The sequence below is a fragment of the Eleutherodactylus coqui genome, chromosome 12 (assembly GCF_035609145.1).
Source record: "Eleutherodactylus coqui strain aEleCoq1 chromosome 12, aEleCoq1.hap1, whole genome shotgun sequence".
Lineage (NCBI taxonomy): Eukaryota > Metazoa > Chordata > Amphibia > Anura > Eleutherodactylidae > Eleutherodactylus > Eleutherodactylus coqui.
Window position 1 is genome coordinate 42,554,341 of NC_089848.1, and position 27,531 is coordinate 42,581,871.

General features: G+C 44.7%; 1 protein-coding gene across 1 annotated transcript in view; it reads right to left on the reverse strand.

The window, feature by feature from the left end:
* Positions 1-27,531, reverse strand: part of LOC136586666 (collagen alpha-4(VI) chain-like) — a 192,238-nt gene that overhangs the window by 139,807 nt on the left and 24,900 nt on the right. Inside the window, exons 3-4 of the mRNA XM_066584828.1 lie at positions 17,658-17,746; positions 9,910-10,518 (exon numbers count right to left, since the gene is read on the reverse strand). Coding sequence (XP_066440925.1) covers positions 9,910-10,518; positions 17,658-17,733 — 685 coding nt within the window. The 5' untranslated portion in view covers positions 17,734-17,746. The remainder of the gene's footprint in view (positions 1-9,909; positions 10,519-17,657; positions 17,747-27,531) is intronic.

The following is a 27,531-nucleotide window of genomic DNA, read 5'->3' on the forward strand; positions in this document are numbered from 1 at the left end:
ATTATACTCACTAATAACTTCAGAAGGGTCGGTGATCCGGGGATTAATCTGATTGCCAGACAGGAGTCAGAAAGGAATTTTTTTTCCCTTAAATGAGGAAAATTGGCTTCTTCTACCTCACTGTTTTTTTGCCTTCCTATGGATCAACACTGGGGAGGTAATAGGCTATACTAGATGGACGTAGGTCTTTTTTCAGCCTTAAAGGAGATGTCCCGCGCCGAAACGGGTTTTTTTTTTTTTAACCCCCCCCCCCGTTCGGCGCGAGACAACCCCGATGCAGGGGTTAAAAAAACCACCCGCACAGCGCTTACCTGAATCCCGGCGGTCCGGCGTCTTCATACTCACCTGCTGAAGATGGCCGCCGGGATCCTCTGTCTTCATGGACCGCAGGGCTTCTGTGCGGTCCATTGCCGATTCCAGCCTCCTGATTGGCTGGAATCGGCACGTGACGGGGCGGAGCTACACGGAGCTACACGGAGCCCCATAGAGAAGAGGAGAAGACCTGGACTGCGCAAGCGCGGCTAATTTGGCCATCGGAGGGCGAAAATTAGTCGGCACCATGGAGACGAGGACGCCAGCAACGGAGCAGGTAAGTATAAAACTTTTTATAACTTCTGTATGGCTCATAATTAATGCACAATGTACATTACAAAGTGCATTATTATGGCCATACAGAAGTGTATAGACCCACTTGCTGCCTCGGGACATCTCCTTTAAATAGTATGTTATTAGGTAATGACATAACACGTAATAGAAGGCAGCTGGGGAAGATTATGTAGAATAAACCATAAAATCTGTTTTAAGCTCAATTTCCATGCTGCTTTTGACAACCCATGCACCTGCAGCAGCCAATAGCTGCACAATCTTGCTGCCATTATCAACAAGATCGTGTGGCCATCGGCTGCCGCTGATTTTAAACTAAAAGGGTCCGGAATTTGTTAAAAAAAATATATATTAAAGGCTTAAGGGCTCATGTCCACGGGGAAAAGAAGAATTAAAATCCGCAGCGGATTTTAACTCTTCTCCCGCATGCGGATCCGCACCCCATAGGGATGCATTGACCACCCGCGGGTAGATAAATACCCGCGGATCGTCAATAAAAGTGATTTAAAAAAAAATGGAGCATGAAAAAATCTGGACCATGCTCCATTTTCGTGCGGGTCTCCCGCGGGGACGGCTCCCGCGGGCTTCTATTGAAGCCTATGGAAGCCGTCCGGATCCGCGGGAGACCTAAAATAGGAATTTAAAGCATTTACTCACCCGCAGCGGGCCGCGAAGCTCTGCTCTTCCTCACGGCCGCATCTCCCTTGCTTCGGCTCGGCGGATGTGCCCGGCGCATGCGCGCGGCACGTCGACAACGTGCCGGCGACGTGCCGCCGGCGTCAGGAATTCATCCGCCGGCCGAAAATGAAGATCCGGCCGTGAGGAAGAGCAAAGCTTCGCCGCCCGCTACGGACAGGTAAATGCTTTTAAATTGCTATTTTCAGCGCTCATGTCCGCGGGGCAGGAGGGACCCGCTGCAGATTCTACATGTAGAATCTGCAGCGGATCTGATTTTCCCCGTGGACATGAGGCCTAAGATTGCCACTTTATTTTACATAACAAAAAAAAGATGCATTTACTCTTTGAACTTATTTCTTATGTCAAATTTATTTGGCCTCACTATTAATCTAACATTTCACTCTTTGATCTTCTCTGTTATCAACTTTGAATACCTATAAACAAAAATCTACAATGATCCAGGTGATAGAATAATTTTCACTACAAAGATATATAGAAAATAAAGCGATCTTCATCAGAGTTTTAAGGACTCTATAATTTTTGGACCTTAGTATTCCATCGCTTTATAAGGAGATGAATGCATGCAGGTAACATGGACAGAAAGTAAATGTATGTAGTAAATGCTACTGGACAAAAAAAAGAGGTTCGACGCAGTGTTAGCCAATTGAGCAAAATGTGATCATTCTCCGGGAGAGAAACCAAGTAATCTTGTAGATATGATACCTTTTAAAGGCTAACAAAAATACATGATGTTATTGCGAGCTTTCGGACCTCTCAGGGTTTTTCCTCAGGCTATTATTTAGGCAGAGTCATTGGTCAGTAGCAGTGACTCACTTGATATCTTCTATAGCCACTACCTATTTAGGAGAGCTCTATAAAGCACAGTGTACAGCAGATGGCAGCAGGAATTTTAATACATTATGGGTGGCTTGGAGCTCCCAGGTTTTCTAGGCAGATATTTGAATTTTTAATTCCTGTGCCTCCTAGTAATTTAATTTAGTTTAATAAAAGTTTGATTTTAACCCTTTTCAATCCAATTTTGGATTCAGGGTTTCCAAGGGGGTTTTCTCTTTCTGCCATTATACAATGGCACCATCTGCTGGCTAGAGCCAGTACTGCAGTATGTGACATGCTGGAGAGGTCCCCCGACAACAGAGCAGCCAGTAACCTACAGTAAGAATACCCTGCCGGATGTCTTCTGACATTGGAGCTGTACAGCCTTCAATCAGAATGTCTTTAGACGCCAGACAGTGGATTGGAAAGGGTTAATGAGGGTCTTCAAGTGGGGGGGTTTCTTGCAAACTTGGTGTTAATTATTGGCCTATTATTAGGCTTAGTGGAACGTGCGAAAACTGCAGGATTTTAGGATTTTTAAAAAATAAATATAGATCATAATATCAAAAATGTAAAAGAATATCACCAAAAAATTTTTAAAACATGTTTAATAGAGATGAGCGAACGCGTTCGTCCGAGCTTGATATTTGTGCGAATATTAGGGTGTTCGGGATGTTCGTTATTCGTAACGAACACCATGCGGTGTTCGGGTTACTTTCACTTCCTTCCCTGAGACGTTAGCGCGCTTTTCTGCCCAATTGAAAGACAGGGAAGGCATTACAACTTCCCCCTGCGTCGTTCAAGCCCTATACCACCCCCCTGCAGTGAGTGGCTGGGAAGATCAGGTGTTCGCCTAATATAAAAGTCGGCCCCTCCCGCGGCTCGCCTCAGATGCCTTGTGAGTTAGATGAGGGACAGTGCTGTTTGTACCGGAGCTGCTGTAGGGAAAGAATTGGTAGTTAGTGTAGGCTTCAAGACCCCCAAAGGTCCTTATTAGGGCCACTGATAGCTGTGTGTTGGCTGCTGTTAGCAGTGGCAATTTTTTTTCCCTCAAAATCGCCTCTGCAGAGCGTTGCACCCGGCATTAGGGACAGAAGTGCTGCATAGGCAGGGAGAGTGTTAGGAGTGAGTGTAGCCTTCAAGAACCTCAACGGTCCTTTCTAGGGCCATATTTATCCGTGTGCAGTACTGTCCAGGCTGCTGTTAGCTGTGCTGCATTTTTTTTTACTTCTCAAAATCGTCTCTGCAGAGCATTCCACCCTCCATTGATACTGCAGGGAAAGAATTGTGTAGGCAGGGCCACAACACAGTTATTATTCATAGAATATACGCAGTGCTGCCTTTTGGTGCAAAAAAACGGAAAATATTTCTATTTGTCCTGCCTCTGTCCGTCCTAAGGGCGGTGGACACGTGTCGGCTGCGTCTGCAACCTTTAAAAATCAGACGCACCCAGCTACGTTTTACTCCTGGCTTCGCCATTTGCTTTCCTTAATTGGGAAAAAAAATACCTGCTCTGCCACAGTTAATAACTCTGCTACCCTCACGTTCTGTGACACATTAGCAGGAAAACAGCACAGTTATTAAACTTCTCATGTTCATAGAATATACGCAGTGCTGCCTTTTGGTGCAAAAAAACGGAAAATATTTCTATTTGTCCTGCCTCTGTCCGTCCTAAGGGCGGTGGACACGTGTCGGCTGCGTGTGCAACCTGTAAAAATCAGACGCACCCAGCTACGTTTTACTCCTGGCTTCGCCATTTGCTTTCCTTAATTGGGAAAAAAAATACCTGCTCTGCCACAGTTAATAACTCTGCTACCCTCACGTTCTGTGACACATTAGCAGGAAAACAGCACAGTTATTAAACTTCTCATGTTCATAGAATATACGCAGTGCTGCCTTTTGGTGCAAAAAAACGGAAAATATTTCTATTTGTCCTGCCTCTGTCCGTCCTAAGGGCGGTGGACACGTGTCGGCTGCGTGTGCAACCTGTAAAAATCAGACGCACCCAGCTACGTTTTACTCCTGGCTTCGCCATTTGCTTTCCTTAATTGGGAAAAAAAATACCTGCTCTGCCACAGTTAATAACTCTGCTACCCTCACGTTCTGTGACACATTAGCAGGAAAACAGCACAGTTATTAAACTTCTCATGTTCATAGAATATACGCAGTGCTGCCTTTTGGTGCAAAAAAACGGAAAATAATTCTATTTGTCCTGCCTCTGTCCGTCCTAAGGGCGGTGGACACGTGTCGGCTGCGTCTGCAACCTTTAAAAATCAGACGCACCCAGCTACGTTTTACTCCTGGCTTCGCCATTTGCTTTCCTTAATTGGGAAAAAAAATACCTGCTCTGCCACAGTTAATAACTCTGCTACCCTCACGTTCTGTGACACATTAGCAGGAAAACAGCACAGTTATTAAACTTAGATTATACATTCACTAGAGGCAGTGGGGCCTTTTGTTTTCAAAAAAGGGAAAAAATTATATTTGGCCTGCAGTCTTGCGCCAATTTATTAGCTGCCTGTGAAATCAAATCACTGGTAATACAGCATGCTGAGGGGTAGGGGTAGGCCTAGAGGACGTGGACGCGGCCGAGGACGCGGAGGGCCAAGTCAGGGTGTGGGCACAGGCCGAGCTCCTGATCCAGGTGTGTCGCAGCCGACTGCTGCGCGATTAGGAGAGAGGCACGTTTCTGGCGTCCCCACATTCATCGCCCAATTAATGGGTCCACGCGGGAGACGGTTATTAGAAAATGAGCAGTGTGAGCAGGTCCTGTCCTGGATGGCAGAAAGTGCTTTGAGCAACCTATCGTCAACACGCAGTTCTGCGCCGTCCACTGCTGCAAATCCGAATCCTCTGTCTGCTGCTCCTCCTTCCTCCCAGCCTCCTCACTCCACTACAATGACACCTGCTCAGGAGCGGGAACACTCCCAGGAACTGTTCTCGGGCCCCTGCTTAGATTGGGCAGCAGCGGTTCCTCTCCCACCAGAGGAGTTTATCGTCACTGATGCCCAACCATTCGAAAGTTCCCGGGGTCCGGGGGAAGAGGCTGGGGACTTCCGCCAACTGTCTCAACAACTTTCTGTGGGTGAGGAGGACGATGACGATCAGACACAGTTGTCTTGCAGTGAGGTAGTAGTAAGGGCAGTAAGTCCGAGGGAGCAGCGCACAGAGGATTCGGAGGAAGAGCAGCAGGACGATGAGGTGACTGACCCCACCTGGTGTGCAACGCTTACTCAGGAGGACAGGTCTTCAGAGGGGGAGTCAAGGGCATCAGCAGGGCAGGTTGCAAGAGGCAGTGCGGTGGCCAGGGGTAGAGGCAGGGCCAGACCGAATAATCCACCAAGTGTTTCCCAAAGCGCCCCCTCACGCCATGCCACCCTGCAGAGGCCGAGGTGCTCTAAGGTCTGGCAGTTTTTCACAGAGACGCCTGACGACCGACGAACAGTGGTGTGCAACCTTTGTCGCGCAAAGCTCAGCCGGGGAGCCAACACCAACAGCCTCACCACCACCACCATGCGCAGACATATGATGGCCAAGCACCCCACAAGGTGGAACGAAGGCCGTTCAGCGCCTCCGGTTTGCACCCCTGCCTCTCCCCCTGTGCCCCAACCTGCCACTGAGATGCAACCCCCCTCTCAGGACACAGGCACTACCGTCTCCTGGCCTGCACCCACACCCTCACCTCCGCTGTCTTCGGCCCCATCCAGCAGTGTAGTTCAGCGCACCATCCAGCCGTCGCTTGCGCAACTGTTGGAGCGCAAGCGCAAGTACGCCGCCACGCACCCGCACGCTCAAACGTTAACCGTCCGCATAGCAAAATTCATCAGCCTTGAGATGCTGCCGTATAGGGTTGTGGAAACGGAGTCCTTCAAAAGTATCATGGAGGCGGCGGCCCCGCGCTACTCAGTTCCCAGTCGCCACTACTTTTCCCGATGTGCCGTCCCAGCCCTGCACGACCACGTCTCCCGCAACATTGTACGCGCCCTCACCAACGCGGTTACTGCCACGGTCCACTTAACTACGGACACGTGGACAAGCACAGGCGGGCAGGGCCTGGCCCACGTCTTTAATTTGGTGGTTCAGCGCTTTCTGAAAAGCTACCCACGCTTGTCAGACCTGCTCGTAAAGGCGCGCCGGCTCTGCGCACATTTTTGCAAGTCCCACACGGACGCTGCCACCCTGCGCACCCTGCAACATCACTTTAAGCTGCCAGTGCACCGACTGCTGTGCGACGTGCCCACACGGTGGAACTCTACGCTCCACATGTTGGCCAGGCTCTATGAACAGCGTAGAGCTATAGTCGAATACCAACTCCAACATGGGCGGCGCAGTGGGAGTCAGCCTCCTCAATTCCTTTCAGAAGAGTGGGCCTGGTTGGCAGACATCTGCCATGTCCTTGGTAATTTTGAGGAGTCTACCCAGGTGGTGAGCGGCGATGCTACAATCATTAGCGTCACCATTCCTCTGCTATGCATCTTGAGAAATTCCCTGCAAACCATAAAGGCAGCTGCTTTGCGCTCGGAAACGGGGGCGGGGGAAGACAGTATGCCGCTGGATAGTCAGGGCACCCTCCTGTCTATTTCTCAGCGCGTACAGGAGGAGGAGGAGGAGCATGAGGAGGATGAGGAGGAGGGGGAAGAGACAGCTTGGCCCGCTGCTGACGGTACACCGGCTGATTGCCTGTCATCCTTTCAGCGTGTATGGCCTGAGGAGGAGGAGGAGGAGGATCCTGAAAGTGATCTTCCTAGTGAAGACAGCCATGTGTTGCGTACGGGTACCCTGGCACACATGGCTGACTTCATGTTAGGATGCCTTTCTCGTGACCCTCGCGTTGCACGCATTCTGGCCACTACGGATTACTGGGTGTACACACTGCTCGACCCACGCTATAAGGAGAACCTTCCCAGTCTCATTACCGAAGAGGAAAGGGGTTCGAGAGTGTTGCTATACCACAGGACCCTTGCGGACAAGCTGATGGTAAAATTCCCAGCCGACAGCGCTAGTGGCAGAAGGCGCAGTACCGAGGGCAAGGTAGCAGGGGATGTGCGTAGATCGAGCAGCATGTACATCCCAGGCAGTGCAACAGTCTTTAAGGGCCTGGCCAGCTTTATGGCTCCCCACCAAGACTGTGTCACCGCTCCCCAGTCACGGCTGAGTCGGCGGGAGCACTGTAAAAGGATGGTGAGGGAGTACGTAGCGGATCGCACGACCATCCTTGGTGACGCCTCTGCCCCCTACAACTACTGGGTGTCGAAGCTGGACACGTGGCCTGAACTAGCGCTGTATGCCCTGGAGGTGCTTGCTTGTCCTGCGGCTAGCGTCTTGTCGGAGAGGGTGTTTAGTGCGGCTGGGGGAATCATCACAGATAAGCGTAGCCGCTTGTCAACCGACAGTGCCGACAGGCTAACACTCATCAAGATGAACAAAGGCTGGATTTCCCCAGACTTCTGTTCTCCACCAGCGGACAGCAGCGATACGTAAGCAATACGTAGGCTGCACCCGCGGATGGAAGCTACGTTCTCTCTCACCATCCAAAACGGGGACATTTCTGCTTCATCAATCTGTGTCTAATATTCCTCCTCCTCCTCCTGCTCCTCCTCCTGAAACCTCACGTAATCACGCTGAACGGGCAATTTTTCTTAGGGCCACAAGGCTCACTCAAATAATTTTTCTGAACAATTTTTATAAGTTTCAATGCGCTTAAAAGCGTTGGAACTTTAACTTGAACCAATTTTTCGTTACACTGGGCTGCCTCCAGGCCTAGTTACCACTTAAGCCACATTAACCAAAGCGATTCACCTGCCATCTTGGTTGGGCATGGCCAATTTTTACTGAGGTACATTAGTACTGTTGGTACACCAAATTTTTGGGGCCCTCACCTACAGTGTAATCATAGCAATTTGTATGTTCTTCGCCTGCACTCATGGTACAGAAAGGTGTGTGGGGTTGGCGTACACTTTAGCTACATAAATGTAACTTGGGCCTTGGCTATACTAAGGCTACTGAAATGGAACGAAGACTGCGCTTCCGCTATACTGCTGCTTCGGAATTGTTACTGGGGCCTGTCTTGAGTGCTACTATTGCTGACATGGAACGAAGACTGCGCTCCCGCTATACTGCTGCTTCGGAATTGTTACTGGGGCCTGTCTTGAGTGCTACTATTGCTGACATGGAACGAAGACTGCGCTCCCGCTATACTGCTGCTTCGGAATTGTTACTGGGGCCTGTCTTGAGTGCTACTATTGCTGACATGGAACGAAGACTGCGCTCCTCCTATAATGCTGCTAGTGATATGTTAGTGGGGCCTGTCCTAATGCTACGGCTGAAATGTTACGAATTCTGGGCTCTGCCTATACCGCTGCTAATGGTATGTCTCTGGGGTGTGGAAACAGAGGCTTCCCAAAGACATGATGGCGGCGAGGCCATTTCCCACCAACGCGGTTACTGTAAAGGTGCATATAACCACGGACACGTGGAGAGGACACGTAGTGCCTCAAAAACATCCCCCTCCTCCTCCAACAGGGAAAACATTCTTGGCAAATGCCTTTGCATTGGTTCGTCTGGTGGCAGTCCAAGAATTTCACCTTTACCGACACAACAAGAGAGCCCCCACACCATCCCCCCGCCACGGCCCACTTAATCCTGGCCGCATTCCGAAAACCAACAAAATACAACCGTGCTACTAGGTCCGCAGTCACCACCACATTACCACCAACGCGGTTACTGTTAAGGTGCATATTACCAGTCTGACTGGGGCATGCAGACACCTTGACAGAATGAATAGTGTGTGGCACATAGGTTCCCCATTGCTATGCCTATGTGTGCAGCTCCTGATGGCGGTGGCACAGGATTCTATTTCTCATTGCTTCTGTACAGCATTGTGGGCTATCGCCCTGCCCCTTTTAAAGAGGGTCGCTGCCTAGCCATGCCAACCCTCTGCAGTGTGTGCCTGCGGTTCCTCCTCATGGCAGACGCACTTCTAAATAGACATGAGTGTGGCGTGGCATGAGGGCAGCTGAAGGCTGCGCAGGGACACTTTGGTGTGCGCTGTGGGGGGGAGGGGGGGCGGTTGGTCAGCATGTAACCCAGGAGAAGTGGCAGCGGAGTGTCATCCAGGCAGTGATTGTGCTTTGTTGTAGCTAGTGTGGTGCTTAGCAAAGGTATGCCATGCTAATGAGGGCTTTTCAGAAGTAAAAGTTGTTGGGAGGGGGGGGGGCCCACTCTTGCCGGTATTGTGGCTTAATAGTGGGACCTGTGAACTTGAGATGCAGCCCAACATGTAGCCCCTCGCCTGCCCTATCCGTTTCTGTGTCATTCCCATCACTTTCTTGAATTGCCCAGATTTTCACACATGAAAACCTTAGCGAGCATCGGCGAAATACAAAAATGCTCGGGTCGCCCATTGACTTCAATGGGGTTCGTTGTTCGAAACGAACCCTCGAGCATCACGGGAAGTTCGTTCCGAATAACGAACACCCGAACATTTTGGTGTTCGCTCATCTCTAATGTTTAACATAAAACTTGATTTATACAATAGTTCATTTTCAATGTTCCATTTAAATTTAAAACTTTCTATATCTTAGTAGACGGTTTGAGCTATTTTTGACTATATCATAAATTCAGCATCTTCCTAATTTTAACCAGATGCTACATTTTTAGTAATTTCCTTCCAGATGCTTATGATCAAGGAGTACAGAGAACTGAAATGAAAGCATGACCAAAGCTGAGTTCAGAATTTGAACCCAAGGGCTACAGATTAGGAGTGAAGGAGATGAGAATATAAAAAAAATGTACCTTGTGCAATCTGCCCAATCTGCCTGGTGGCCTCTTCTACTGTGCTGCAGAGTACCTGAAGCATATTTTGGGTAATACCCTGTAAAGCTGTAAAGTCAGCCACATTATAAACATGTTTCTCGTCTGGATCACTGGCTATGTCATTGAGCTCAGTCAAGAGGGCGTCCTTAATGCCAATGGCATATAATGTGATTCCAGAATTTTTAACTTGGGTCGCTGGTTTCTGGACGTCGTCTTGGGATTGACCATCAGTTATTACAATTGCAATTTGTGGGACTCCATCGTTTGCTCTTCCTCCTGCACTTTCCGTAAAGTGATTTTCCAGCATGAACTGAAGACTTTCCCCAGTTTTGGTACCCCCGCCTTTATACTTCAGGTTTTGTATATACTGTAGGACATCCTCCTTCTGGTCATAAGAGTTTAGGTAGAACTCTGTACGTGGCTCATCGCTGTACTGAATTAAGCCAATGCGGATTTTGTCTTGACTAATATCAAAACCATTTATAAGGGTGTATAAGAAGTCCTGCATGCTCTTGAAGTTGTTGGCCCCAATACTCCACGATCCATCCACTAGGAAAACAATATCTGCAGCATTTGCCTCTTTGCACACTGAAAAGAAAAAAACACATTCAGTAACTAGATATGGGTTATATTCCAAGATGTTTTCCCTCTATATATATACTGACAGAGCGGCCATGACAGTTTTTGCTAAATCAATAAGGCCTTAGTCAGACGGGCGTTTGTTCGCGCGATTTGCGGATCGCATGACGGATGCGCATCCGCAAATCGCGTGACCGGGGCCCGAAAATCGCCCGAAAATCTGCTCCTAGACGCGTTTCATTAGAAACGGGCCGGAGCTGTCCAGCGCATTGCATTCAATGGAGCCGCGCTGAACTCCGGCTGCCGGGACAAGGTGAGTATATATATATTTTTTTGTTTTTACACATTTCTGGATGAATTTCCGGGAAGGGCTTATATTTAAGCCCTTCTCGACAATTCACCCCGCGCTTGCCGGCAGCCCATTGCTTTCAATGGAGCCGGCTGTATTGCCGGCTCCATTGAATTCAATGGGCAAACATCGTTCTTCTCTGCCACAGCTGTTACAGCTGTGGCAGAGAAGAATAATTTGTCTTCTATATATTCTCAATGGGGTCGGCGCTGCTGCCGCCGGCCCCATTGAGCGCATATAGAGAAGAGAACAGGAATCGCAGATCGCAGATAGGTGCGATCTGCGATTTCTGTTCTATAATTTATCGGACGAGCGCATACAAAGCGCTCATGTGTCCGATACCATTGCAAAGCAATGGTTTTATAAAATCGCCGGACGCATGCGCATGCGCAAATCGCGCGAAAAAACGCCCGTCTGACTGAGGCCTCAGGTTGCACTTTAATAAATCTGCTATAGCATTGGAATAAAACATATTGACCCACATTAATTAAAGCTGGCATTTCACATGCAAGCCAAAACAAACTGGAATGAATTGTGCAAGTTTACTAAAAGACGAAGACTATTTATTACATTTGGCACTATTCAAAAGTTAGAAAATCAACTCTATATCTGCTGAGTTAATTTGCACCATTTTCTGGTTTTAGTCTTAATAAAGCCTCATTCACACATGCGATGAATTTTTACATTGCGGCCAAAAATTGCATCCATAAAGAGAAGCCGCGATGGAGTCCCAAGATTAATTAGCTTTTTATCGTCCATTCACATGGGCATCTCGTGTGAAAAGGTTGCTGCAGCCCAGAATTCCATTGGTCGGCAGAAATCTTTGTTCTGACATCTAATGCTAAGGTAAAGTCAGCTGTCTTCTTTTCCAAGCTCCTTATGCAGATAAACTCCCTGCCCCTCCCTTTTTTTCCAACTCCCATGGGAGTCTATGAGAGCCTCCAGTGATTTTCATCAAAAAGTAGGTCTTGAAAAAAAGTTGCCGATTTGACATTTTGACAGTCAGATACTTTCACATGCCAAAAAAATTGCCCATGTGAATGAATGCATTGGAATCCAATAATTCTCAAAGTCACGATTTACAATTAATGTTTTATCACAGCTAAATAGCCATGTAAAAACGCTTGTGTGAATGAGGCCTTAGTCTGTTTCAAAATTCAATCCATGCCCTCTACCAACTTTGTCAATTTTTAAAAAAAATAAATCCCCTGGGAATCTATCTCACAGGCAATACCTGATTCAGATTATTAATTCTCATAGTAGATGATCGATACAGAAGACCAGTACAAATCATAGGTGGAGCCTAATAATACTACATAGTACTTATTGGAGTTCATTTGCCTAGAGGTTTATCTAACAGACAATGAGCCCATGGCATTGAGGGTCATTTTTTAGCAATTTTGTAACACAAAGCCTTTCAAAAGCTTTACAAATCTTGGCTAGTGGACGCTGAAGAAGGATGTTTTTTTTGACTAAGTAAACTAGTAGGGATACAAAGCAGGATTTACTGTAGAGTATGGTATGTGGCTTTTTAAAAGCTGACCTACGGATGGGACTAATGTTTACCAGTTCGGAGTGAGAAGGTGGTCAACTTATCTTGACTTAATGGTGAAAAAAGATCACCAAAATTTATATTCCAGTGTCTCACACTTGCTCCCAGGTACAGCTATTATGGCAGTGCTCAATTTATAAGGCTCACCCCCCCTTCTTCTGAAATCATTACCTGGCACACCTCTGTGATGTCATCACCTGTGACATAACCTCATACTAATCCTTCAACGGATAAATCAATATAATAAATATCTTCATGCAAAGGTAGCTCGTGTGACCTTTTTATACCAGTTCCTGTGTACTGACCAGAGCTGATCATTTAAATATTATTTTCATTAAAATACACCCCTCAACAGTGAAATTGCATCACCAAGAATAAAAAGTGGAATTATGGAAATCACAAGCTTAATAGACATGTTAATGATATGCAAATTATAAAAAGGGAAACAATATTCAAAACAACTTGGTTTATTCATTACCAAGTGAGAGCTTCATACTCTGTAATACATGTTATCAATTAGGTTATTAATGGCTGTCATGAAGGAATGTTCTGCCACAATGAATGCACTTCGGTAGCTCTCTTTACAATGGCTGACCAATGATATCCCAGATGTGCTCAATGGAAGACAAGTCTAGATGTGATGCAAGCCATAGTAGCACGCTTATCTCACGCAGGCTGCTCACAGTTGCACAAGCAACATGAGGCTTGGTGTTTTCATGTTGAAAAACAGCTCCTAGGACAATTTGGAGAAATGGTCATACCACTGGTTGCACAGCCAAATCAGTATAATGCTGAGCTGTTAGTGAACCAGGAATGAAGACTACTACACATCCGGTTTCCATGCCATCCCACATCATAATTCTTGGAGTAGGACCAATGTGATGTTCTCTTGTGAAGACCTCTTTGTTGTGGTGGTTCGGGGGTGGCTCCCTCTCTGATCGTGTGGTACTGGTTTTATAGGTGTTTCTCCATCTCCTGGCTCTGCTGTGAGTGGTGTAGGTGAGACATGTTTGGTCTCACCTGTGAGTATTTGGGCAATTTAGCCTGGCCTGATGCTCAGCTGAATTGCTATTAATTCTTCAGTCTCCCTCTGCCTGTGACTGCAGTCAGAACTGGTTCTGGATCTCCTACTGACCTGTGGCATCTAAAGATAAGTACTGCATTTGTTTTCCTTTTCCTCTTTGTTTTCTGTGTTATTTCCCTGTCCCACGTAGGGTTAACCAATGACTGAGGCATGTGGTCAGGTTCGTCCTTGTCAGGACAGGTTGCCTGCATTTAGGCAGGTCCCTTCCCTGGTAAGGTTCACTAGGAATTGTGTTATTCCTTCGTTGCTGGCAGCTTTATTGTTTAGCACTGTTTGGGTGCAGTGCATGTGCTTTTCAGGTTTATGGATCCAGTGTTTCCCACTTGGACGTAAAACTCTTCATGACATTGCCCACAGGGTCTCCAGAAAAATCTTGAACATAATAGCCTTTGAGAGTGGTGGCATGATGTCAACAGAACACCTGTCGCTGGACATATGGCTCGTAACCCAATGTCATGCAAGTGCATTCTGATTGTTTGTGTAGATATTCTTTAATGCCCTAGGCTTGGGAAGTGACTTCCAATTTCATTCACAGTACAGAATGGATCACTATGTGTTATTCTTCAAATCTGACGATCCACCTGTGCAGAGGTTTGCCGTTGTTCTCCCAACCACTGGGACATGCAACATTGAACAGTGCTGGCATTATGGTTTTTATTCCCATTGACTTTAATGGGAGTCGTAATCGATCATCCCGATTCACGCTGATTTTTGTAAAATCGTCCCGATTGTGAAATAAACCTATTATGCCACTAAGAGCTTTGTTATTAAGGCACATGCTCTAGTTACACATTGGAATGCCCTTGCATATAGTATGTAGATTGCAATTTATCATTTAATGTTTTTCCGAAACAAACTCCAAAAATATTTTATATAAGATTAGGATAAATGATTTACGCAACATTACAATGATTTTCCAGTGAAGTTTTCTGTAAAGTACAATGATTTATCAGAATTCTTCCATTAAACATGTGCTCATGAGAAATGTAGATGAAGAGTTACGTGTTTTGGAAATTGCTCAAGGTCAAACAGAAACTTTTGAACTTGAGGTAAAAAAGCAAAATATGAAAGAGAAGAACAGAGCTAATAAAGACTGATGGAGACGCTCTGGATTTGCTCTCATTCGCTTCTTAAAACAAATTTATAACTTGTTCTCCTTCAGTTTCATACTTGTCTTCAGAAAATGACCTGCATGTGTCTTTCTGATCTTGAAGGCCATCTGGAAAGATTCATTAACGGATACTCAAAAAGATCACGGCGGGATCCTTGCAATTCTCTCTCAGGGTCACTTCTCTCCATTTACTTGAAATGTTACAAGTAACAATCTCAACTTAGTTGAAAAGCATTTATGTCTTACACTAAGGTCAAATTCACATGAGCATGGCCACTTGTCACTGCCATGGCCAACGTAGCTTATTATATAAGCTACACATTATTAAATAAGTGGTTATTGCAGAAGCCAGAAGACAATTTTTTTATTCTCATACACATGGATATTGTTATATCTCTATCTGCTGCAGCAGATACTTTTGCTAAAGTAACACAAGCCAGTGCCAGGATTGGTGCCAGCACTTGGCTAGCCTGGGCAGGTGTTGGTAGCCACTGTGTCTGGGGGGGCCCAGAGTGCACAAAGATCCAGGAAGGGAAGGGGATCCGGGCTGCTGGATCAGCATAGCGGTAAGGCCCCTGATTTTAATTTTATTTCATCCAATTAATAAAATAAAAATCATTAGATACTCACTTCCTCTGTTACACCCCAGCAGCTGCAAGTTTTCGCCGCTTACTTCCAATTTGTGTGATCATTGGACACACACATAATCGCTGTGGACTTTCCCCATCTGGATCCCTGTCCACCGAATGTGTTATAGGGATATCGATAAGATGTGCGAAGTACCCCCACCCACCCACCCTCCTCTTTCCGACTGTTTAGACCTACAATCAACTTTAACTGCAGCATCTTAGGAGTCAACTACTGTGATCATGCTAACTCTCATCATGGCAGTTACCAGCGGCTGTCATTAACAGCTGATGGGTATGGAGCAGACTAGGCTGCCAAACTTGCTCCATGCACACTTTACAACCACCCAACGTATATTTACATTAGATGGTCCTAAAGTGCTTAAAGAACCTCCCTTTTCCTGTATTTCTTATAACAAATCAAAACAAAAAAAAACATATTTTGTATCACCATGTTTGTAAATTACCTATTTATCAAAATAATATATTATTTATACCACATAGTGAACGTCAGAAGAAAAAAGCCAAAATTTCACTTTTTTGGTCACTCACTCCTCTCTATCAAGATAAAAATAAAAAAGTTATGGCCGTCAGAAGATAGCAACAGAAAATATATATTTGTTTTAAGATATTTTGTCTTGCAAAGTAGTACAGCAAAAACAAATTTGCTATTGTCATAATCATTCTGACCCACACAATAAAGTTATTGTATAATTTTTGTTAAAGTGTGTAAACCGTAAAAACAATCCCCCCGCAAAGGGGCCGACTTAATTACATTTTGTTTTTTTTTACTTGCCAACATGACAACCGCACTTAGCAGAAAACCCTGGGACAGAGGCGTAACTTAAAGCTCCTGGCCCAAATGCAAAATGTGGAGCAGGGCCCCTAATTATGTTTTATTAATAGTACTGGGCTCCCTATACGAAGAAGAGAGGCCTTATGGGCCCCCTAAAGCTCCTGGGCCCGGGTGCAACCGCATCCCCTGCACCCACTATAGCTCTGCCCCTGCCCTGGGATCCCTCTTTGCTATACAGCACACTCCTCGCCCTGAAGCTCCGGCCACTACACTGTAAGCATATGCCGCGAATGTGAGTGGATGTCTTCATTACACACCGCTGCTCTCAGCTAATAAGAACTGTAATACTGTGACACGTAATGAAGCTGCGGTGCGGCCCAGTCCTGCGGCTGCTGGCCCAAGAGGTAGATGATGTGGGCTGCTCCTCCTCCCACCACTACCTGCAGCATACATGCACCTCTGACATCTGGTCTCAGCTGATCAACAGGGCCCGTCTCCTTCTTTTATGGGCCCTACTGTAGTTTATTGCTTCCTGTTACTGTGTATGTTATGCTGTGCATGCAGCAGGTTGTAGATCCGGTAGACCCAGGGGTCCAGGACTCCAGGAGGGTCTATGGTTAAGACTTCCTCCAACATAGCGAAGGAATTGTGCAGCTGCCAGAAGGCATGTTTAACAGTGTAACAGTGTGTGATATATATATATATATATATATATATATATATATATATATATATATATATATATATATATATATATACATACATTCCCTAGAAGAACTTGTTGGAGTGGAATGAAACTTTCTCTGTGATTGTAACATTTATATAAATAAGTGGTTACAATATCAGAGCAAAATCCATGATACTGTCAGTTCAGGCCAGTAAACCTGCGGTCAGATCTGGGCACTCATCTGTATTATGGATGCAGGAATGCTTCCATAATATGCTTGTGTAGAACTGGCCTAAAGTTCCTGAGCCCGCACCATCCATAAAACGTACATTTACATCGATTTGCAGGAACCTCTTCCCAGCCAAGAGGTAAACTTATGTCCTGTGGCAGGAAGGGGTTAATGCGTCAGGTATTGACTTTCAGGTTAACTACCTATAAGTGGGGTATTCTACCTTCTGAAGGAGAGATAATGTGCCTTCTTTTTTCCAGGGAGTGTATGTCCCCTACACAATCCAGATCTCCACAAAAAAAACCAGTACATTCAAAGTGTGACATTCACTTGAGGAAACCCCTAACAATGAAGTTATAGGGTGAAGTTATATTGTAAACTCAATAAATTAACTTATTGTGTTTATACTTTAGGTAACATGGAGTCCAGGGAGCTGCATATTATACTCACCCTGTCCCTCATTTTTGTGGTGCCCCCTGCAAGGTCGGCACACACACAGCCAGTGTGACTCTTTTTTAGAAGGCTATATGCATGCACTCCCATAGAGATACATGGGAGGTGCATGCACACTGCCTTCTGCAGAGTCACACTGGCTCTGTGTGTGCCAACTTTGCTGGGGGACACTGCAGGAATGGGGTACCAGGTGAATATGAAAAGTGGCTCCCCAAACTCCACATCACCTAAACTTATAAGCACCAAAACTTAAATTTCCTTTATATCATATATTTGCTCACCAGTTTTCTGGGGATGTGTGCCATGAAAAGACTGTCCTAAAAGCAGAAAGAAATAAATGGCTATCCAGGCTTCCATTTTGGTAAAATATCTGGAATATAAAAAAATTACGTAATTATATAACATTAACATATATATACAATTTAAACATATCACCACCATGCTTAAAGGGGTTATCAAATACAAAAAATTGAAATCTGCTCACCATCTGGTAGAATTGGAAAAGAAGGCAAAATCAGCCCACCCAATTCCCTGATGCTTCCGTTCCAATGATGCTCTGTTCTACTCTACTGCTTACTGCAGTGATGACATCACCAACACATGCAATGACATCACTGCAGGCAATCTCTGGCTAACTTTGACTGACTATTAGCTACAGTGGTCATATGTCTTTGTTCATGTACATTTCTTTCTTCACCCCTTCTTCTTGAGCTCCTCCAAAGCAAAAGCTTCTTAAGGTCATGTTATATGGAACCTAGAATTTCAAGTCAAGTTGTTGAAATTTCTCAGCAGGCAGGGATGTAGAATGCCTATAAAAAAAAGTTGTCATCCCCACGGATTTATAATTTAAAACACATGTACACCATTTAACATATGCAGACACATGTATACCATTTAACATATGCAGACACATGTATACCATTTAACATATGCAGACACATGTATACCATTTAACATATGCAGACACATGTACACCATTTAACATATGCAGACACATGTATACCATTTAACATATGCAGACACATGTACACCATTTAACATATGCAGACACATGTATACCATTTAACATATGCAGACACATGTATGCCATGTGTAGCAACATCACAGTTGATTTAATTCTAAAGAAAAATCTCACTTCTGTCAAAGTTAAACAAACTTGATGTTTATAATTATTAAACACAAAAGAACTGAAGAACTGCATAACTTTTTCACATCTCTACTTCACCAGAACTTGACCATGAAGTTCAAGGCTGCTTCTTTGGCATTTTTATTATGATTTTCATAAATAAATTGCTTTACAAAGCCACAGCTGTTTGTTGCAAAATGCTACCACAAAACTGCGGCATTTGGCCTCATCCCCAGATTTCCATTGAAAACAAGATAGTATACATTATCCAGATTATGAATCAAATACTAGAGTTCCTTTAAACTGTTTAGGACCAGGCACAGTAAATATACGGTGCCTGATCCTGGGCTTAAAGTCCAGCCGTATGTAAAATTACGTCGGGGATTGAAGCCGCCTGCTGCTGCAATTAATCAGAGACAGGACGGGCTGTCAGCTGTTAGTAACAGCTGATAACCCAGAGGAGAAGGCAGGAGGGGTTTTTCACCCTTTCTGCCTTTTTCTTCCCCGAGTACACAGTGCTCAATGAGTGCTGTGTACTAGAAAGTGAAACCGGAAGTATAACTTCACTACGGGAGCTGGGGGGTCATGTGACCGCTGGGATTCCCTGCTATAGCAGAGCTGCAGGGTCATACTAGACCCTGGCCAGCTCTGCCAGTGACTAATGTCACTATAGCGATTGTTTTCCCCTGCAACTGCGGCTCCTATGGATGCCCCATCTACAGTGGGAAAGCATCAAATAAAAAAACAAACAAACGTGAATGTCCCCCAGAGGTCTTACATGACGTCATGGGGGACATAGATAGAAAAAAACATAATTACATACACAAATAAAACAAAATTACGGAATAAAACAACAATATATACATAAGGAAAAAATAACACAAAGCCGACAACAACCAAAACCATTGCTATAAGCGCCCTCTAATCGAAAATCATACATATTACATATCAAAACATCCAAAATAAATAGAGAAACCCGTTCACATACTTTATTTTAGCGTAAATATACTAATTTTAAAAAATTGCTAGAAATGTTTAAAAAATCATTTTTTTAGCTTTTTACCCCCAATAAAACTAAAAATACGGAAATAAAAGTCAGTGAAAGAGATATAAAAAATAGCCCTACATGTCACGAAAAAAAAATGCTGCAAAAATAATTTTGATAGCTAAAGGAAAAAATAGGGCAGTGAAACCACCACTAAAAAGTGTCTGGTCCTAAAGGGGTTAATGCTCTTTGCAAGACTGACAAACCATTATTTTGCTGTTTAAAGGCTATGTACACCTTTGCACCTTTGTAATCAATGTGTTTTTGAAAATGAAGATTTTTTGTAGTTGATTTTCATAAAAAATTTCTGATTGTGTGATTTCTATGCTTGTATTATTTTCCAGGGTGTTGTCGACTGCCTTTCCCCTGAGTTATTACAGAGAGCTGTATGACAGTTTCCGAGGGATGGTTAGGGAGATCAGGAGGATAGAGAGCAGAGAAAGCTACTATTACAAAGGGCTGTAATTCACTTTGAATGAATTTTCTTCTCTTATCAGCAGTTAGGGGTAACCATCAGAAATTATTCAGACAGAAGATGAGATAGCTGTGTAGCATTGAGTGGGTATGGTTATGCTACACATCATCTGAAAAGAAGACAACAGAGCTGCGTTTGTGCACATTCATGAGACAGACCAGCTGATCAGTACTAGGAACACACCCAAGCCAGAAACTTGAATGTAGGAGATCCTGCAAACCAAGTATGAGGCTTTTTAAATGCATAAGAAGGAAAACTCAATGCAAACACATACAGATAAGTGCAGGAACTTAGTAAGGACACCTTCACACTGGCAAAAAAATCGTGCATTTTTTTTGCGGGATGCGAAAGTGAATAATAACGCACAGTTATGAAACCAATGATTTCAAAGGTTTCCTTCACATTTATGATGTTTTCACTCATGCGATGTTGCGAGAGAAACAAAAATCGCAGCATGTCCTTTCTTTACGTGATGGGCCGTTTTTTATCTCCCATGCTTCCCTATGGAGCCTCCTTTTTATCACATTGCAAAGCACAAACTTGCAATTTTCGTGTGATGCGATGCATTTTTAAAATTAGAAAGTCCTATTGACTTTCGAGCTAAAAAAACAACGCAAAATGGAGTGAGCAAATTGTTTTAGGGCTCAGTCACACGGGCTCAGTCATCACATAAAAAAAAAAGCACCTACAAAAGATAGAACATATGGGTGGCAATGGACATGGTCATGCATTTTTTTTAACGCGCGTATATACACGCGTTAAAAACGCCCGTGTGACTGAGCCCTTAGTGAGAAAAAGCAGCACTGATGCTCAAAAATCGCGGGAAAAAAGTAGCGACTTTACTGCGATTTTCTTGTAGTGATATCTCGATCACCCGTGTGATAAAAGGGTATGTTCACATGTTGTGAATTTGCTGTTCAGCAGCATAAAATCCTCAACAATTCCACAGCACAAAAAACTGTTTTCAGTGTGGACTAACATTTGAAGGAATGAAATCCACTGGAGATCTGCAGCATAAACAGCACAAGTCAATTTATGCAGTGGATGGTCTCTGCTGTGTGGTTGGCATTTCTCAAATCTCATCCATAATGCTTGTGCAGCATCCTGTAGGGTGAGCCCAGACACAAGGCGTACGTTGAGGAGCTGGGAGGGTAGAGTGGTCACTTGTCACAGTGGCACTTACCAAGCTCCCTCCTGGCCAGAGCAGCGCTGGGACTCTTCCAGACACCCCTAGGATAGGGATGCCCAGTAAACTGGAGAACAGGGATAGCGTATGTCACAGGTGATGCCACCATTTCGTTACCCATCGGTATAACCCTCGGCGGTAAATAAATGTAGCCAGAGACAGAAGTAACATACCTCAGATCCCTGGGAATGGTCAAGGCCTGGCAAAAACTTTACTGCAACAACCTCTTGCATACAAGGCACAAATGACAATGATTTGCAGTGCAGGTATTAGACAGACTTGAGAGTATCTCCACCCGGTGATCCCAGACTTCAGGACGGCCAGATGTGAACAGCCACTACGTGGTGATCCCAGACGTCAGCATGACCGCATAAGAAAAGATGAGTAAAAAGTACCTCTGCCTAGGCTTTGGAGGTGGCATCTGCTTCTTGCTCACTCTCTCTCTCTCTTCAATTGGGGCTCACTCCTCTCTCATCTCTGGAACATTCACTCTCAGGGAACCTCTCTTTTTCATCCATTCTTCACCACATGAGGTTTGAAGATACCCCCATGTGGCTGGCACTCTCAGGAACCCACAAGAATCTCTCAGAACTCTGAAGAATGGAATCTCTCTTCCCCCTCTCACACACTTTTATTTATATTCTCACTCATACTACCTGACAAGACAAATTGTTACATTGCAGGCATCTCCCAGGCTTATGCAAACACTTAAAGGGGTTGTCCCGCGAAAGCAAGTGGGGTATACACTTCTGTATGGCCATATTAATGCACTTTGTAATATACATCGTGCATTAATTATGAGCCATACAGAAGTTATTCACTTACCTGTTCCGTTGCTAGCGTCCCCATCTCCATGGTGCCGTCTAATTTCAGCATCTAATCGCCCGATTAGACGCGCTTGCGCAGTCCGGTCTTCTCCCTGGTGAATGGGGCCGCTCGTGCCGGAGAGCTGGTCCTCGTAGCTCCGCCCCGTCACGTGTGCCAATTCCAGCCAATCAGGAGGCTGGAATCGGCAATGGACCGCACAGAGCCCACGGTGCACCATGGGAGAAGACCCGCGGTGCATCGTGGGTGAAGATCCTGGCAGCCATCTTGCTAAGGTAAGGAAGAAGTCGCCGCAGCGCGGGGATTCGGGTAAGTACTAAACTTTTTTTTTTTTAACACATGCATTGGGTTTGTCTCGTGCCGAACGGGGGGGTTATTGAAAAAAAAAAAAACACGTTTCGGTGCGGGACAACCCCTTTAACTAGTTGGCTACTTATATGATAACTGACATTAACCCGTACGGTCTAGATCTGAAGAGGAAGGAGCTGCGCTAAAAGCAACATTTATCTTCACGGCTTTCAAACTCAATAGCAAAAGAAGTTTATAAGAATGTTTGTTTCTGAACCCAAGTATCCAACTACAAGGAGAAATGATCTGAAATATCACAACTGTTCATCCAGTTAATACAAGATGTAGACAGATGGAAAACATACAGAACAGTTTTCAAAAGTATAAAGTTTGGCTGATGTGTTACAATTCACTCCGCATAAACCCAACACAAGGACTGTAAGGCCTCATGTGCACGGGGAAAATAGAGCATGCCGCGATTTTGTTTCCTTACACGCATTGACACGCAGTGTGCATGGATCAACAAAAACCCACTGACTTTCATTAACTCCATTCAGAATATATCCAGGGCCCATGCAACACATGCGTGATATGCGGTGAAAAAACAGCTGTGAACATAAGGCCTCTTTCAGTCACATGATGTAAGCAGGGAGCGCTCTATGCGACCCACCTCTTTGACTCAAGACCTCCGTTCCCGAATCAAACAGGCCAACTTCAAGGAATTTTTTTTTTGTGCAATGCCACAGCGTTTCAGAATAACGCCAAGCTGCCCGCACTATTTGTTCCATTTGAAAAACGGAAATTAAACGGAATGGAATACTGGGAAATATTTTTGTTTTTAATGAAAACCCACTGCAATCAATGGGGAATAAAACGGAACTATTTAATTTCATCTTTATTTCCGTTCAAATGGAACAGAGAAACAGAAATGCATAACTGAGGCTGACGTCAATGTGATGAGCCCTAGCTGGGATAACATCGCCTGACAACAGGCAGTGGATAACAAGTTCGGAGAAAGAGAGACCCCTAGTGACCAGCGCTTTACAGTGATTTTTAAGCAGAAAAATGTCACTTTAGGTGATTGGAAGGATTTGCATTTTTGCTAGTTATCACACTGGCTATCAAATAAGAGCAGATTAATATAAAAAGTCAGTAACCACTTAATCTGAACGGGACAAGCAGAAATCCAAATGTTTGCACCAGAGCAATCGTATGCAGATGAGTGAACTAACTTCCAGGCTCAAACATTTCTGCAACTAATCAGCAATACGGTGCAATTAATAGTTAGTCCATCTTAGGCCTTCTTTACACAACCGTACGCGTTATTATCTTTGCTAGTAAGCACCACATAATCGCATGAACGAAGATTTGACCCGATCGAGTCGTGATCTTTATTCATGTATTTCATGCCATTCACACGGTGTGCTGCTGCGTAAATACAAAAAAATACACAGAAGTGATGAAAACCAGCGATCGCTATAAATTCCTTGGAGTGACCAATAATGCTTCATTATGGTCAGCTGTCTTCTTTTTCCAGCGTTGTCCGCATGGTAACTTCCCCCCTCCCTTTTTTTTCCTGCTTCAGAAGTCTACGGGAGCTTGCTGTGTATCATGTCAAAAGATGGAGCAAGATATCATTTCACACGGCGTATAAAACCGGCGACAGAGAACGGTCATGTATGGTATGTTTCCCAGCAAAAAATCATTCATCTGAATGAACCCATTGGGATCCAATGCTTCGCATGGTCGCATTTCTTGGTGATTTTTTACGCGGCTAAATACCTGCGTAAATACGGATGTCTGAATAAAGCCCTTAGGCCTCATGTCCACGGGCAAAAGAAGAATTAAAATCCGCAGCAGATTTTAACTCTTCTCCTGCCCACGGATCCGCACCCCATAGGGATGCATTGACCACCCGCGGGTAGATAAATACCCGCGGATGGTCAATAAAAGGGATTTTAAAAAATGTAGCATGAAAAAATCTGGACCATGCTCCATTTTCGTGCGGGTCTCCCGCAGGCTTCTATTGAAGCCTATGGAAGCCATCCGGATCCGCGGGAGACCAAAATTAGAATTTACTCACCTGCGCCGGATCTTCCCTTCGCCGCGGCTTCATCTTCTCTCCGTCGCGGCCGGATCTTTTTTCTTCGGGCCGGCGCATGCGCGGGGCACGTAACCGACATGCCCTGCGCATCCGCCGAGCCGAAGAAAGAAGATCCGGCCGCGACGGAGAGAAGATGAAGCCGCGGTGAAGGGAAGATCCGGAGCGGGTGAGAGGTGAGTTTATTCTTATTTTTATGCCTCATGTCCGTGGGGCAGGAGGGACCCGCTACGGATTCTCCATGGAGAATCCGTAGCGGGCCTGATTTTTCCCGTGGACATGAGGCCTTAGGGTGGCTTTGCATGGGCGAATGCACAATTGCACAAGCCTTAGCGCAACATTTTTGTTGTATGAGAGAGGTCTTTTGGCGCATGTATCACCATATCTCGCTGTACCCTTTTTGCCCGCAGGACATGTTCATTCTCGCACGGCAAACAACCGCACCGATTGAAATGGCTAATTAGTTCCATATGTGTTCTTTTTCCAGCGGAATTACATTGTTTCACGCTTCTCCTTGCTCATGCATTTGCGCGCCCCCATTAACTTCTATGGGGATCTTTGGTGTGCAAATACTTAAAAAGATAGAGTTTGTATTTTTTGGCGCTGGCGAAATGTGCCTGCAAAATATGTGCATGTGAATGAACCCATTGATATCTCTGCGTATCGCACAAACACACCCGTGTGACGCGGCCCTTAGAAATGGCTTCACAGCTGCATCTCACAAGTGTTCTCGCTTGCCACTTCACATCCTTCTGGCAGCCCTCTTTGTGAAATACCATCTAATGAAGCATTCTGCTTATGTTTGTCTAGAGATGGAGGAAGACCACACATCAGTGTTTATAAGCAGCCTCATGGAATCCGTAGAAAGTGCGTTTAACCTTTGTTAATTAAATAATACATTTTTGACATTTTTCCGTTGAGATCGGGCTTCCAAGCACATACTATCACTTTCTGATTTGTTCTGACTTAGGGCTTGTTCACACGGCCGTAAGTCGTATTTCAACTGTAGAAATACCCCCACGTGTTTGTGCAACCAAGTTGCGCTTCTGCCAGCGTATTTTGCCTGCTCCAGCATATATTTGTGCTTGCAAAAAATACATGTTTTAGCGTACAAAAAATACACACAAAATCACATCGTAGGTTTTCTGAGTGTGTCATGTGCATTTCTGCACATCCATTGATTGCAATGGGCTCTTGCGGAGCACAAATGTGCACCAAGGTAGTCCATGCAGCGTATGTTTCAAGCAAACGCATGACAAAATACAGTCATGTGAATGAACCCATTGAAATCCAGGCTTGCTATTTACTGCGTATTACATATGCAAATTATGATGTTCATGGTGCAGTAAACTGACTGTATTGTCATTCTGCAGGTCAGTATTTTTACCGCAATTCCAAATATATATTGTTTTTTTAAGGAGTACTACTTAAAAAAATGTAAAAATATCTTTAAAAAAAATTTGCTTTCTGATGCCATCTTTTGACCCCCATAACATGTTCATTTTTTTGTCGTTTGGGTTGTGTGAGAGCTTGTTTTTTGCTGGGTGACCTGTAGTTTTTATTTACACGCAACTTTTTGATTGCTTTGTATTTAATTATTTCTTGGATATGGGGTAAACAAAAAAGGGCAATACTGGCATTTTGTATATTTTTTTCTCTCCCGGCATTGACAATGTGGGATTAATAATATGATATTTTAATAATCTGGACTTTAATGACACAATTATACCAATTTTTTATTATTTTTTTAAATTTTTTGATGTGACCGTTGAAAGGGCATTTAAACTATTATTATTATTTTAATAATTGAAAAAAACTTTTTTTAAACTCATTTTTACATTTTTCTGTAGTCCTCACAGGGGACTGGAACTTGCAGTTGTTTGATCACTCATGCAGTATAATGCAATGCCATATTGCATTATACTGTATTCTGACCAGCAATCTATGAAGATGTGCCCCAGGGTGCTATGCATGGGGGAGAGGAATCTGTTCAGGAACCCCAAACGCCAATCGGGCATTTATATGTTGATGTCAGAATTGACAGTGGCATTTAAAGAGTTAACAGATTGGCACCATCTCTGATTGTGGCTGCATCGGGCGGGTGTTAGCTGTCAAAGATGACCGACACCCACACTGTGTGAAATGGGCTCAGCTCTTAAGACTCCTCCATACTCAGGCACCCTATGTGTGCCCTACATGTACGGCACTTATTGGGAAGGGGTAAGACCAGCATTTCAATCACCAGTCTTAATATGATTCCCACAGGCACAAGATACGCCTAGTATGTGTCTCCCTGTCAGTAGTGCTATCTTTTCTCTTTAGGGAGAGCACCTAGACGGTGAGTGAGGAAGCTCAAAAGTCCATTTATGCTCCTCTGGGAAATATGCAAACAAGGGAGATGGAACAATAGCTTGTACAAGGCTTGTATAAAGAGTCTAACATGGACTTGAAGGAATGCTGCCTTCCAACAGGTGGCAATGTGGAGGTATTGTTTCATCTCACTTATTTGCATATTACCCAGAGGAGCGTGCATGGCCTTTTGAGGCTCCTCACTCACTGTCTAGGTGTTCTCCCTAAGGAGAAAAGATAGTGTTTCTGATCTCCATCACAGGCCTCTCTGTAGCAGTGACTCCTGCTGCACACTGATGAAGGGCAAACACCTTGTCTGTGCATGGAGTCTGGCTTTGCTTTCAATTCCTGGTCATTGTTACAAGGCTTGTATAAATAGTCTAACACTGACTTGAAAGAATGCTGCCTTCCAATAGGTGGCCCTGTTGTTCTATCTCCCTTATTTGCATCATTCCCTGTCAGTAGTCACACCCCTGAGTAGCCTTTGACCCTGCTGTAATAATTAACTCAGGTCTGGGCAGATTCCCAGTTAAGTTTTGCCAGTGTATTGCACTGGGGTCTTGGGCCATCCATGGTACTGCCTTCATTGCCCAGATCCATTGCCAGTGGCCACTGAGTGAAAGTGAAATATTCCAGTGGCCCCATTCCCTTTCAGCTGTCTGGATTAAAGCTGGGGGGCAGTTAAAGGAGACAGCAGTTGACAAGGGGATACATCATCCTTCGAGGAGCAGGAGGGAAAGTAATCTCACAAAGATTGTAA